The 14,636-nt window shown below is 33.4% G+C and overlaps 1 protein-coding gene across 1 annotated transcript; it reads right to left on the bottom strand.

Annotated features, from left to right (window-relative positions):
- Positions 1 to 1,105: 1,105 nt before the first annotated feature.
- LOC134722826 (sterol 26-hydroxylase, mitochondrial-like) lies at positions 1,106 to 13,127 on the bottom strand. The gene is made up of 10 exons (XM_063586455.1): positions 13,000 to 13,127; positions 11,078 to 11,291; positions 8,750 to 8,975; positions 7,740 to 7,918; positions 6,727 to 6,916; positions 6,038 to 6,221; positions 4,106 to 4,272; positions 3,467 to 3,542; positions 1,983 to 2,201; positions 1,106 to 1,383 (listed from the first exon to the last, which is right to left on the bottom strand). The coding sequence occupies exons 2-10, from the start codon at positions 11,283 to 11,285 to the stop codon at positions 1,252 to 1,254; spliced, it is 1,581 nt and encodes a 526-aa protein (XP_063442525.1). The 5' UTR covers positions 11,286 to 11,291; positions 13,000 to 13,127; the 3' UTR covers positions 1,106 to 1,251.
- Between the last annotated feature and the right edge of the window lie 1,509 nt (positions 13,128 to 14,636).

Genomic DNA, 14,636 nt, shown 5'->3' on the forward strand with positions numbered 1-14,636 from the left:
AAAAAAAAAAAAAGACCAATCGACAAACAATATCCCCAAACTAAATAATAACTAATAAATATCGGACAACTTGAAAGCGAAATTGCATTAATGTAATACAGCATAACGCATGCTAGCTGAATAGAAAACAAATTACAAAATGCACAACTTGTTTTAGAATCAATTAATACAATAATCAGTCAACAAAGCCTGCATAGTCAGTCGACTCCTTGTTATGCGAGTAATTTCCCTTGAATGAAGATTATCACTTGTACACGTGTTTTTGTAGGAAACTTTGTATAGAAGATTGAGAGATGTTGTGAGTTCGAAAATAAAATAATATGTATGCATGACTGAACTCATCTGTGGACTTTTTATACGAGTTAATACCCTTGAATGTTAATGTGGATTTTTTTTCTTTTTTTTTCAACAAACTATCGGAATGCAAACGCAGTTGAACATCTTGTTTGTTTTTGTTTTGATTTGGTGTTTTTATTGTAAGGAAAGAGTCTTTTTTGTTGAAAGGCTACTGGAGGTTTGTCAGTATCAGATGTTATTCCTGTTTTCAGAAGACTGGGCTGATCGCTGGTGTTCGTTAAGGGTAATCAGATTCTACTCTAAATTTACTAAAAGATTGGCATCTTTTTGCAGTGAACAATCGGAAAATATAAGACAAGTCATTAAATGGTGTACATATATAAGGTAATAACATAATTAAAAGTATTATAGTTAACACAAATAATGATTGTAAATTCGTACTCTGCAAAATTGCAAATGTCTACAATGAAGCCAAGGTTGACAATGCCTTTTCGAGGGGTTCCAATCTGCTCTATCACCCTCTCAGCTATGTGTTATTTAATTTATTATACTGAATGTCCTATAATTTTTGGCTTTCACAGATTAATTTTATTCTAAAAGTATTTTCTATGACGTCACGTTCATAACAACGTTACGTTTATTAGAAAAAAACCAACTTCATTGTTCTTTGAATAATCGATTTCTGATTGGTCAAGACGAGAGGGTAACATTAAAAAAAATTGTCACCCGCTCAGCCATGTGATAGAGTAAATTGACACCCTCGTCTTAGCCAATCAAAATATGGCATTTTAACGTGAAGTATAATAAATTTAAATATTGCAAATTTAGTTCAACTGCAACAAAAAAAAACATTCTTGCATAAAAGCAATTGTGTTTGCAAAAACATTAGTTCAGAGGTAAAGGTTCATTGGAGCATCCGTATTAATATGTAATAGTGTATATACGAGTTCAAGGTCATGTTGAGGGAATCTGTTTCCTTTCTGTAAAATGTACAGTAACTTTTTCCAATGGTGATGTAAATATTCTGTTGACATGTTTCACCTCTCTTACTCCTGGAGGCATAGAAATTTTAAAATTCTGTATTATCTGAAACAAAAATTGTAGAGATCTGAAATTTGTATGCGTGATGAAACGCCCCCTGTTTGCTGGGCACAGTTTGATATGACCGCAGAGAGATCACAAAAATTGAGCAAACGTATATTAAGTCCAGAGTGTGGCGATATTTAATTGTTCAGATATAAATTAACCACCGAAAATTGTGAATCTATAAGTTCTATTTGACGCAACCAGATCACAAACTCATTAAAACAAGTCGTATCACATCCTCATTTGGTTGATTAATTGACGAAAACTCCATGTAATAAGATGATGAAATAAATATGCCCTTTTTGCGTGACCGACAAATCTATTAGGATTGTTAAGAGCTAGCTTACCAGAAACAATTCGCAGGAAAAATTCTCCTGATAAAAACACACTAAATATCACATGTTTGACAGAAAAGAAGGGTAAAAACCAATGTTAGAATCTGAAGATTATTACGACGTCTAAACCTTTTATAATTGTAATACTACATGTACATGTATATACCAGAGACATATAGTATTATATGTCTCTGTATATACTATGTCGAAATTAACAATTATACAAAATGCGTGTACTACACCGATATAAATAAATAGTATTACCTTAGCGACTCCTATGTTAATTTCGTTTTCAGCAAACCTTTGACCAACACAAGCTCGTGGACCAAACCCAAATGGTTTAAATCCGAATGGATAATCTTGTCCTTTTGCAATCGCTTCATCTTTATATTTACGCATCCATCTTTCAGGAATATATTCTTTTGGATTTGGGTAAAATCGTTCGTCATTGCACATACAATTATTATTCAAAATGACTAGTATCTAGAAATAAAGAAAACAAATACTCATATTTGTTTTACTATATATTCAAACAGTTCTTCATCTCAAATTCTCAGGAAAGCCTTCAACACGGAACAAAACCGATATATGTCAGTGGTTGTCTTGTATTGTTTCTGTGCTTAATGTATTGAGTATTAATATTATTCAAAGAATTTGCTTTTGTGCAAGATAATTAATCAAGACACAAACGACGATTTTTTTTATAAGCTACTATCATAGGTCCTTAAACTCAATCTGAAAATTATAACAAAACTACTGACCTCCAAGGCAATTGGCAAAACAAAAATGGAAATTCTTTAAAACTGACAAAAATCAAACGTACGTTATCAAACAACAGAACAAGTGAAAACAACTGTCATATTCCTAACTTGGTAATGGCATTTTCCGAGACAAAAATGGTGCGTTAACAGTTGTTTTAGAAATTATAGCTTGTCAAATTTGATTAATAGTATATAATATATAAACTCTAATCTGTATGTTGGCATCTAATTTGTCTTATATGTCTCCAAATCACATTTACAAGTTTTTTTCGCACATCTTATTTTATTCAAACATTGACTTTCTAGAAATAACAATATGGTCAGTATGAGTCCTCGATGCTGTTCAACTTTGTACTTGTTTCGGCTTTCAAACTTTTGTGTCTGGGCGTCACTAGTAAATCTTGTGTGGATAAAATGCACTTTTGGCGTATTAAAATGTTGAACTTGCTGCCTTTTGTAAGCTCTTATTCGTGTGTTTCTTTGTCACGGTACTTATCTATCCCAAATTCATGTATTTGGTTTTGATGTTATATTTGTTATTCTCATAGGATTTTGTCTAATGCTTAGTCCGTTTCTGTGTGTGTTACATTTTAATGTTGTGTCGTTGTTCCTCTCTTATATTTAATGCGTTTCACTCAGTTTGAGTTACCCCGATTTTGTTTTTTTTGTCCATGGATTTATGAGTTTTGAACAGCGGAAGACTACTGTAGCCTTTATTTATGAATGAGTGAAACCTTGGAGAATCCATAGTGGTAACATACATATTTAGGAATTTGGTATCAGTGAATTCTGGGTGAATCCATAGTGGTGACATACTTATTTAGGACATTGACATCAGTGAATTCTGGGTGAATCCATAGTGGTGACATACTTATTTAGGACATTGACATCAGTGAATTCTGGGTGAATCCATAGTGGTGACATACTTATTTAGGACATTGACATCAGTGAATTCTGGGAGAATCCATAGTGGTAACCTACGTTTTAAGGAATTTGGTATCCACCAACAATCATATCATTTTCTGTAATTCTAGCAGCTCCAAATAACACTGGAAATATTTTCCTGCAGAGTAGATAAAAATTAAAGATTTTTTTATCCAGTAATGAATAAGAAATAATTGATGGCAACATTCAGGCATATGTCACCTCGAAATATTAACGTTTCAATGTCTAAAAATGTCCATGTTCACATTTAGAGCAAATATGTACGAAACAAAACGAGGAACATAAGACCGTTGATTTTTCCGTTTGAATGGTTTTCCACTAGTAATTTTTTTTGGCCCTTTATAGCTTGCAGATCGGTGCCAGCCAAATTGAATGCTCCGTGATGAAGGCCTTACCTTGACCTATAATGGTTTACTTTTACAAATTGTTACTTGGATGGAAAGTTGTCTCTATGGCACTCATGAGCTCATGTTACATCTTTCTATATCTAGTTAATAATAGGATAGTTCCATAATGTCGATATAGGATTTCAATTGACGACCTTATGATGAAGGATATTGCTTCATCAGATTACAGTGACTTTTCATAAAGGTGTAAATGTTTTTATTTCATATGAAGCTGTAAGCTGCTATCTGCGAATTGTATTTTGAACATTCTAATAGTCTAGTTAAAGTACCGTACCTTTGCGATTCTTTTACACAAGCTTTTAAGTAAGACATTTTTGATAAATGTTCTTTCGTCGCAGTCTGCTGGTCACCTAACACTTCTTGGATTTCTTTGTTAAGTATTTCTTGTTTGTCTTGATTCAATGCTAAATCAGTAAGAACGAATGCCATACCGTTTGCAGTCTGTTTGGGAAAAAACCAAATGTAAAGCATGTATTTAAAATGTAAAACAGGCAAATGAAATTATAAAGCGAATATCACGACATGGAAAAAAATCAATATATATTTAGTTTCATCTTTTCTGAAAAAGCACATCCAAACAAAATTTGAGCAACAGGAAGGTTGGAACAGGTAATAATTTCCCGTTTGGCATTACAATTAGAAAGTTCACATAGGTGTACTAAGTTTCAAGTTGATTGCATAGGCGGATTTAGGGGGGGGGGGCCCTTTTTTTGGGAAAAAAATTGGTTGCTTATATAGGGAATCACTGAAGCGTGACTAAAGCGGGCCCCCTCTTAGGTCAGTCAGTGGGCCCTCACTTATGAAAATTCCTGGATCCGCCACTGGATTGGGCTTCAACATTATCAAAAGCTACCTTGACCAAAAACTTTAACCCAAAGCGGGGAAGACGGATGAAGGAAAGGGCAGAGGGATGAACAGACGAACATAGTTTACGGAAAACAGAATGCCACTATATTATAGTGGGTGTCCATATCATAACAAAAAAGAATGTGTCCCCATTACACGGATGCCCCATCCGCACTTTCATTTTCTATCATGTTCAGTGGGCCGTTAAAATGGGATCAAATATCTAGTTTGGCATTAAAATTAGAACGATAATCTCATAGGGAACGTGTGTACTAAGTTTCAAGTTGATTGGACTTCAACTTCATCAAAAGCTACCTCGATCTAAAACTCTACCCAAAACTTTAACCTGAAGCGGGACGGAAGAACGGACGGACGGAAGAACGGACGCACAGACCAGAAAACATAATGCCCAGAAATGGGACCTAAAAAGAAGGGTAAATACCATTCTAGCCTATAGTTTAGATGCAAACAAAGATTTATATGGGATGTTGGAAACTTCCAGCAGCTGCATGCCTCGATAAAAAAACGACTATAAAAGCAATATATCACTCCAATGTATTTCTGAATTCCCAGATTTTTTTTAATTTTCGTTTTACTCGCTTATACATCTTACAATATTTTTTGTAGCATGTTTTCCAAATAGCAAAGAATTTTTAATTATCATATATTTCCATATAGAAAATTTGTAAACATAATTTTAACTAATGTATATAAAAATCAGAATATGTGGTATGAGTTCCAATTAGACAACTCTCCTCGAAGTCGCAACGTGTAAAAAGTAATCATTTGTAGGTCAAAGTACGATCTTCAACACGCAGCCTTAGCTCAAATCGAACACCAAGCTCTTAAGGTGCCCAAAATGACTTGTGTAAAACAATTTAAACAGGAAAACTAACAATAGTATCAATATAGAAGTACATAAACAAACGAAAACCACTTAACAGGCTCCTGGTCTGGTACAAGTGAAAACAATTGTTAAATATTTTAACAGGCGCCAACCTTCCCCATAACATTTAACAGAAGTGTAACATTACAATGTCATAAAAAGACACACTATGAAATATCATTTGAGCAATTTCTGTATATACATTTGTACCACAATATTTGATATATTACATCACTACAATAACAACGATTATTGTGGATTCATTATTATTCGTTGGATACCAATTTTCGTTGGTTTCGGGGGTACAGGTGAACCACAAATTTAAATTTCAACGAATTACAAATTTATAGTAGGCTTTGTTTTCGAGGTTGGTAAACAACGAAATCTAATATCCACGAAAATGCAAGTGTTCCTCAATCCACAAAAATTGATACCTACGAAAATAAATGAATCAACAGTAGTCATAATTATTACCGAATCAATTCCGAATCCAAACAATGACGTAACTAGGCCAACCACGTCCTCTTTTGCCATTCTTGGATCAGACAGTAATGAATGCATGAAATTCGGATCCTTTGAAAGATAATCATCTAATTTACCATCTTCTTCCAGTTTCTTTAGAACCATAACTTGATCATTAATTTCTTTATGTGCTACCCTATTAATAATTGAAAGTTACGGTAATTAGTTATAATTATAATTAAAAAAACAATTTAAGGGAAGTTACTCTGTTCGGTTTTTTTTAGAGGATGCCCAAGAAAGCGCGGTAAAATTGCATAGGCAAGTGTGTAAATAGAATTTTTAAATTTCGCGGGCAGTACGGCGACTTAGCATGCGCAAAAATCACAGCATAAGACACTGATCGACAACGGTCCCCAAATTTGGACATTTTATCTAGAGTTGACGTTTTCTATGGAAAACAGTGTTTCAAAGACTTTAGGAAATTCAAAACTCAACATTTATAAGTTTATGTACAACGAATCTATAGCAACTTCCTATTTACCGAATGGAAGTACTTACATGTTTATAGATGAGCATAACTGTCATATGTGCAATTTTCGTTATTTTTCTTTTCGTGAAGTACTTCCCGAAATTTAGCACAAAAAGTATAAGTCATTTGAAGACTTAGCAAGTTATACCTTCTCAAATAATATGAAACTTACTCATCTAAAACCTGTAGACTCCTTTCAAATGTTTTGTACAGTCTAGTCCTGTAGAAATTATAAGTTGGAAATGGAAGTAGAAATGCTTGCTGCATTGTTGTAAACATGTCTTCTAGAGCTTTAATCAACCTAGTATTCGAAGAGCTTTCGAAACACCCCAATCTTTTATTAAAGCACAACATCCCTACGCCTGAAAATAGCAATAACTGGTTTTTCAATATGTTTTTATTTGTATGCTTTAAACAGTATTAATATTTGGATAGAATTATTCATTGAATAAATAATTGTACTTTACAACAAGGTTGTAGACCAAAGTTGATAGACAATGAGGTGCACGTTTGTGTTATTATTTCGATTGGTTAAGAACCAATGCTTCTGTGACATCATTGCAACATTGTCTACAATGTGTTCATTGCTCTGGACCATTCCATACCCTGAACCATGATATAAAATATTTAATATCCGTTGGTAGATAAATAATCTATTTCCTCGTCGGCTTTGTCTAGCTATATAGACTATATAGGGTTGTAACACAGTATACATGTATTTACGTGGTGTATTGTGATATGTTTACAAATGTATGGTATAAAAAAACTTGCAGATTACCATTGGCGTGTACGGTAATCAAATGAAGAAAATCGTAAGTGTAGATTAAAGAGAAGAAAATTTTCACGTGAAAAAACAGTCATTATTTTGTTCGTTGATGTCAAGTTAAATAGCTATATATATATATAGACACCATGCAGCTCGTCACACAAGTTTACATTTGCTCTCCAATTTGGTATTTGTTTGAGCTTCCAACTATTTTGATTCGAATACCATGGAGGGCTCTTTTGTAGATGAAAAGCGAGTCTGGCGTACCAAATTGATATTTATTATAGAAGTCATAAAAGATGTTAACATGATCATAAACGGATTAATTTTCAATGTGGAAAGTATTTATAGGCTAAACGTTATATACCAACGATTTAAATTATTGAATTATTAGCTGATATTTGTATTTTGACTCATACTTTCCGTGGTGTATTTCATGAGTTCCTCCAGTAAATCTGACACAGTCTTTTGTTGTCTGAGACGTTTTACAAAGTCATTTGTAATGTTACCAATCATAGGAACATAATCAGCAACCACTGAGGGTTTCAGCATCTTTTCTTGTGCTGGTCGTCGTAACGCTAACCATTCTTCTCCTTGTCTTTAATTATAATAATATTATCATTGGTACTAGTAAGTACTGCCAAGCGTATATCGATGCCATTGTATGCAGCTGAATTTGTCTTAATAATTATCTTGAATTTTACACAAAAAACTTAACTGAAGGGGTTTTGGAAATAGAAAATATTGTTACATATGTCCGTTCAACAGTAAGCTCAATTTGTTTTATATACACATAGCTATATGTAAGCGAGATATACATATAAGTTCGATTACTTTAGTCGTATTTGGCTCAAATTTTGGAATTTGGGTCCTCAAAGCTCTCCAACTTCGTACTTGTTTTGGCTTTTTAACCATTTCGATCTGACCGTCACTGATGCGTCATATAGAGACGAAACGCGCGTCTGGTGTGTCAAGCAAACAGCAATTAATGATGATTCGGACAAAAATATAGTCCCTGAACTGTTTGTTGTAGTTGCGTTTACTTCGTTTTTGCATCTTTTTATATTCATATATTCTTTACTTAAAACTCTAGATGTTTTAAATGACACATTACAATGATGTTTCTAACTTCATGCTATAAATGACAGATATAAACGAAAATTGTATTTTATTACAAATCAGTGAGATAAAAGGTTTGAACCCATTTTGTTACGGTAACCATTTAATACCCAAAAAAAGCCATCTAGTGTGAACTAGTAAATTGTCATACTGAAATACGAGACATTTAATATTAATATCAGATGCTATGCATGCTTTTGTTTGTTATTTATGTTTTTTTTTTATTTTGCAGCTCTCTTAACATTTAAAAACTTCAAAAAAAATATAAATTACGAAAGTTTAACAGGGTAAAAGAATTGTTAATATTTACAATAAATTCAGTCCTTTTTTAACTCCAGTTCTTTTGTGGTAAATCTCCAATATACCGAGACCAACTCGGACATGCTCTTGGTATGGATACTGTAATACTACTTTTGCCAAATCAGGATGTGATATATACACCACAAAATCTTTCCCCAGGCGCAGTCGCATAATGTCGCCATATTTGTTCTTATTATTTTCAATTACAGTAATGATGTCATCTATGGTGTACGGGCCTGCAAAGGAGAAAACAAGAACACCTTTTAATAATGGTCATTCGTGTTTTGTCTTATTTTTGTACTCGAAGTGTGTATACTAAGCGATGACTCTTACGTGTAGATACTGACTCTTAAAAAACCCATTCAAACTAACCACACCCAAATATAACTTAACGGACAACTGTGGTATAGACAAATAGTATTTAGGACATCTACCGACCAAGTAAAACACTTACCAAAGTTGTCGTTTTCTTTTAAAATGTGCGAGAGTTATAATACATAGTCAGATCATGTCATAGAAGGTGTGTTAGAACTATGCCTCATGTCGATAGTGTAACACTCTCTGCACATTAAGTAGGTGGCCTGTAGAAGACATCATTTCTGGCTCTATCCAATATATCCTCATTTTCTAGTAGCATTAACATTTTTCCGCCCATCAGTGCAGTATATCCTCTTTTGCAAGAGCTACCTATTGTTTTATTCTTTATGTGTTTTCGTTCTGAACAGGCATGAAATACTCTCCACTGGACGTAGAGTAACCAACAATCAATCAATCACGTTTATAAAGAGGTAATAAAATGGATGCTTTCATACAACAAAACGTTTGAGAATTTTGTCTTGAAAAAACTATAAGTCTATTATTGTACTTTTTAAGATAGTAATCTAAAATACTAGAACACACCCGTGATATCGCGGGTCTGTGACTGAATTAAAGTATATAACTATGCGCAAGACTTATTTTTGTATTAGTATTGTTATCTGATAAAATCATGCCGATTATAAGATAGTTATCACAGTTTTCTCTGCTTTCAAATCTTTCTGTTTGAACCCGTCTAACTGGAACTTATCAATTATTGGTAATATTAATTATTTGGAAAACAAAAGGTCCTGGGATGGAGTATTTTTTTTAATCAACAGCATTGTCCTATATTAGTTATAAAAAAGTTGAATGCTTTGATTCGCTGTTTTACGTCATGCCCGCTAACAAATTGAAAACTGTACCTATACGCCTTATTTTTGGTATTCGTATTGTTATCTTTTAAAGTCTTACTGATTAGAATACTACAATAGGTAACAATTTGACAATTTAGTAGTGTCAACCCTGTGATTATGACCCGTGTATATAGCATATCCTGAATACACCGTTTGGTGGTGCGCCTGTCAAATGCGGAACGTGCAGATAAGGTAATAGGTAACAGATGAATATACTATAGGTATCGGTATTGGACTCGACCCGGAACTTTTTAATTATTGGCAATATTAATTACGTGGAAAACAAAAGGGCCTGGAGTGGTGTAATTTTTAATCTACACCTTTGTACTATATAAGTTATATATAAAGTTGAATTCTTTGATTCGTCGTTTTTACGTGATGACGGCTGACAAATTGGACCTCGTAATTTTAGTATTATAGATATGGGACCAAAATATATCTAAGGACAATGATTTAAAACTAACATCCAGTGGCGGATCCAAATTTGTTTTTCATAAGTGGAGGCCCACTGACGAAGAAGGGGGCCACACCCGTCATGCATTTCCAATGATTCCCTATATAATCGACCAAATTTCCCCACAAATGAGCCCCCTCGCCCATAAATTCGCCTCTGACATCATTTATCATTCATTCATTTTGACATGTTTGATCTTTACAGTCACTGTGGCTTTCTATATGTAAAAATAAAAAAGAAGATGTGGCTTGATTGCCAATTAGACAACTCTCAACAGGAGACCGAATGAAATAGAAATTAAAACAACTATAGGTCACCGTACGGCCTTCAACAATGAGCTAAGCCCATATCGCATATTTAGCTATAAAAGGCCCCGAAATGACAATGTAAAACAATTCAAACGAAAAAAAAATAACGGCCTGATTTATGAACAAAAAATAAACGAAAAAATAAATATGTAATCGATCGACTCATAAAGTTTTAATGACGTGGTTTTTTTTGTTCCGTGTTTAAGACCAAATTTTAATTTTAAGATGAAGAGCCACAATAAATAAAATTGTTCCTTGACTTTTTGTGTGTATTTTTGTTTTGCTGTGCATATACTGATTTTGTGTCATGGATACATGTAACAACTCAAAATCCTTGGGTTTTTTTTCTTTTATGTTGTACTTACTAAACGGTTTAAACTGTAAGGCTGATCCTAGATAAGGGACAGTATACAGCCCTTTTGGTCCAGGCATTTGATGGAATGGTTTGATATCTTCATCCTGTATAGTTGATTGTGAGATTGCTGTGGCTGTAGAATATCGAGTCACACACCTGAGTTTATCACATCTGCAATGTCTTTGAACCAGTAGACTGGTACGTTTTATGAGATGCATATTGGCCTGTAACATGAAAAAAAACCCTGAAATTTAAAATTAATAACACTGGGTTTTTTACGAATTGTTATACTTCTTTTAATGAACTCTTCAATTATTTTATAGCAAACACACTGACATCGATAAAACAAAAATCTTGTTTAAATCTCTGCAGTAATTACACCTCTTTCTTTTAAACAAGAATTGAATAAATTTAACTCAAACTTAATTCGAAGATATGAAAGGCCTGGTTTACAGAAAAGAAAATTATCGGTAATACATGTATGTGCAGAATAAAGGTAAACAAGTACATGTATACAGCATAGAGGAAAACATAAATTAAACAAATAAAATACAGAATAGAGAATACTACGGTGCTAAAATATAAAGAATAAAGAATAAAAGACAGAATTTATAAAACATAGAGAAAAAGGCATAAAAATTAAAGAATACAGAATTGAAGGATATCGGGTCCAGACCCTCATAAAATGTATTATAAATATGTTTAATGTCCGTAATATATCTAAGGAATAAATTATTGATGTTCTGAATGCGTTCTATGATTTCAAGGGCTTTTGTCGTTGAATTTTCATAAAATATGTGTGTGCAGCTATATTTTTTAAGAGACACGTTTTATTGTTATTGCAATACATAGGTCATTATAACAAGCCAGGGTGTTTTGTTTCAGTAAATTTAAATTTAGTTTGTAGTAAGTTTATTGTAGCATGAAAACAGAAAAAGATTTTAAAAGCAGAGTGACAAAACTATGCAACTTACAATCAGCACAACTTTATCAGATGACAATACGAATACATTATATCCAAGCTAAAAATAAGGCATAGATACTCTAATTCGGTCAAGGTCACGCGATGTCGCTGGTGTGTTCTAGTTTATTTTATATTAAGACTTTAAAGATAAGCATTTTATTAGCCAAATTAGGAGCACAAGGGGCATACATATTATCTGCATCGAAGTTTTTTCATAATTATGATAATAAATATATAATTATATAGGGATTTTTATAATACTAATGTAATAATTGAAGTTTGAAATTGATTTTGCACAATTAAAGGGTAATTATTATAGTGTAACACCATTTCTACTAAAGTTGCTGTTTGGAGTAGACATGTTTACTTGTAATCAATGAAGATAAAGCAATCATCTATCTTTGACATAACAAGTAATACCCAGCAACATTTTCTTAGTGTATATCCCCACTGTAAAGCCAGTTTAATTGTTATTCAGGGGTCGTTGCTGATTACTCTCTGTTTTTTTACTTAAATTGGGTCGTCACGTAAATATCTTTTGAAAATATTTCAAACATTTTGTTATACCGGCGTATTGCTATAGTTTGATATATAGTTTGTTTTTGATCAATATTAAAAGACTTACGGCTTAACTTATTCTAGTTGTTAATATCCGCGACCTTAAGTCTCCGTTTTTCTGTACTGTTGTCTCATTTGCAATCGTGCAGAGAATGGTTTTCATCATACAAATTAATATGTTGAATAATAATACATCTGTATAACAATCGAGCTTTTGTAAAGTTTAGCTTGAAATCGATAACATGGTTAATTTTAGATGTATGTCGGTGGCTCTATCTTATATAAAAATGATATGTTTGCCTAATCAAATCCAATAATTAATAGCGTCAATTCAAAGCCCACAGATAATAGCAAAACTGCTATAAATCTCAATAGCAAAACATAATTATAAGATTAAAAATCATACTCACAATTCATTCAACAAATATCCCCATGTTTAAATGTCACATATAATGTACATGCCATAGACATACTTAATAGGTTTACACACAGCTTGTCACTTTTTATATATTCATTGTTCGCAAATGTGTATACATACATTTACCCAAAGGTAGATAATTCATCCGATTCAACATATCGCATTACCAACATCATTCATCTCGTTACAGTGCTAATTTGTTTTAACGTTTCGGCGAAAAGCTTACACGACCCGACAGTTTGTACATGTTGTATCTTTACATTTATTTCGGACGAGCTGATCGTTGGTGGGTAGTGTGCTTTATTATATTTAAGAATTGAATGCTTCTTTTTGTAACTGTATTGGGTTGTAAAAGCGTTGACCGAAGTACATTTTGTATGAAGCGCTAAAAATGTACGCACGGTCAACGCTTTTACAACCCTATAAAGTTACAAAACGAAGCATTCAATACTTATAATTACATTTTTTAGTTATGATCAGTGAACACACGAATTTTATAATGTTTTCATTTAATTCACTTGAGCACTTTATTGTGGGACCACGTGTTATCATGAATGAAAAGTTATATTGAGTAATGCAATTGCTTAAGGAATAACATCTGATGTGCAGTTACATGTAGCCAATCAGAATAAAATATTATAATGAAACATAAATGTTTGCACCTGTCCTAAGTCAGGAATCTGATTTACAGTAGTTGTCGTTTGTTTATGTAATATATACGTGTTTCTCGTTTCTCGTTTTGTTTATATAGATTAGACCGTTGCTTTTCCCGTTTGAATGGTTTTACACTAGTAATTTTGGGACCCTTTATAGCTTGTTGTTCGGTGTGAGCCAAGGCTCCGTGTTGAAGGCCGTACTTTAACCTATAATGGTTTACTTTTTAAATTGTTATTTGGATGGAGAGTTGTCTCATTGGCACTCACACCACATCTTCCTATATCTATGTCCCAAGTCAGGAGCCTCCGGCCTTTGTTAGTCTTGTATTATTTTAATTTTAGTTTCTTGAATGTGTACAATTTGGAAATTAGTATGGCGTTCATTATCACTGGACTAGTATATATTTGTTATGGGGCCATCTGAAGGACGCCTCCGGGTGCTGGAATTTCTCGCTACATTGAAGACCTGTTGGTGACCTTCTGCTGTTGTTTTTTTATTTGGTCGGGTTGTTGTCTCTTTGACACATTCCCCATTTCCATTCTCAATTTTATCTAATGTAATTGTTGTGTGATGTTTTTGTCGATGCGTTTCATTCTTTTTAAAGTATCATTAAAAAAGTTGAAATATCTTTTTTCATCTGAGTACTTTTGTTAAAAATGTATATTGTAAACGGAAATTTGACCTATGCTCCGTGGTCTTTGGGCGTCTTCTAGTCACTTAAGCCTCGGTCACACCTTACCGGATAGCCCGAACGGACGCCTAACGGATAACTGTTTTTTCAATTGGTTCAAGTCCGTTAGACGTCCGTCCATATCCGTTGCATGTCCGTTAAGCGTCCGTTTTATCCGTTGCATGTCCGTTCTGTCCGGTGGAAAATTTTGAGCATGTTCAAAACTTTGAACGGACGTCTAACGGATAAAATGTCCGTTGAACGTCCGTTAGACGTCCGTTAGTTGTCCGTTTTGAACGGTA

The sequence above is a fragment of the Mytilus trossulus genome, chromosome 6 (assembly GCF_036588685.1).
Source record: "Mytilus trossulus isolate FHL-02 chromosome 6, PNRI_Mtr1.1.1.hap1, whole genome shotgun sequence".
Taxonomy (NCBI): domain Eukaryota; kingdom Metazoa; phylum Mollusca; class Bivalvia; order Mytilida; family Mytilidae; genus Mytilus; species Mytilus trossulus.

Excerpts from the sequence above, each read along its gene's own strand:
- LOC134722826 (XM_063586455.1), bottom strand. The coding sequence starts at position 11,285 with ATGCATCTCATAAAACGTACCAGTCTACTGGTTCAAAGACATTGCAGA. Across the intron at positions 2,202-3,466 it reads TTGGTGGATACCAAATTCCT|ATACTAGTCATTTTGAATAA; the intron begins TAAAACGTAGGT and ends CTTTATTTCTAG. Across the intron at positions 1,384-1,982 it reads TTAACATAGGAGTCGCTAAG|ATAATACAGAATTTTAAAAT; the intron begins GTAATACTATTT and ends TTTTTGTTTCAG.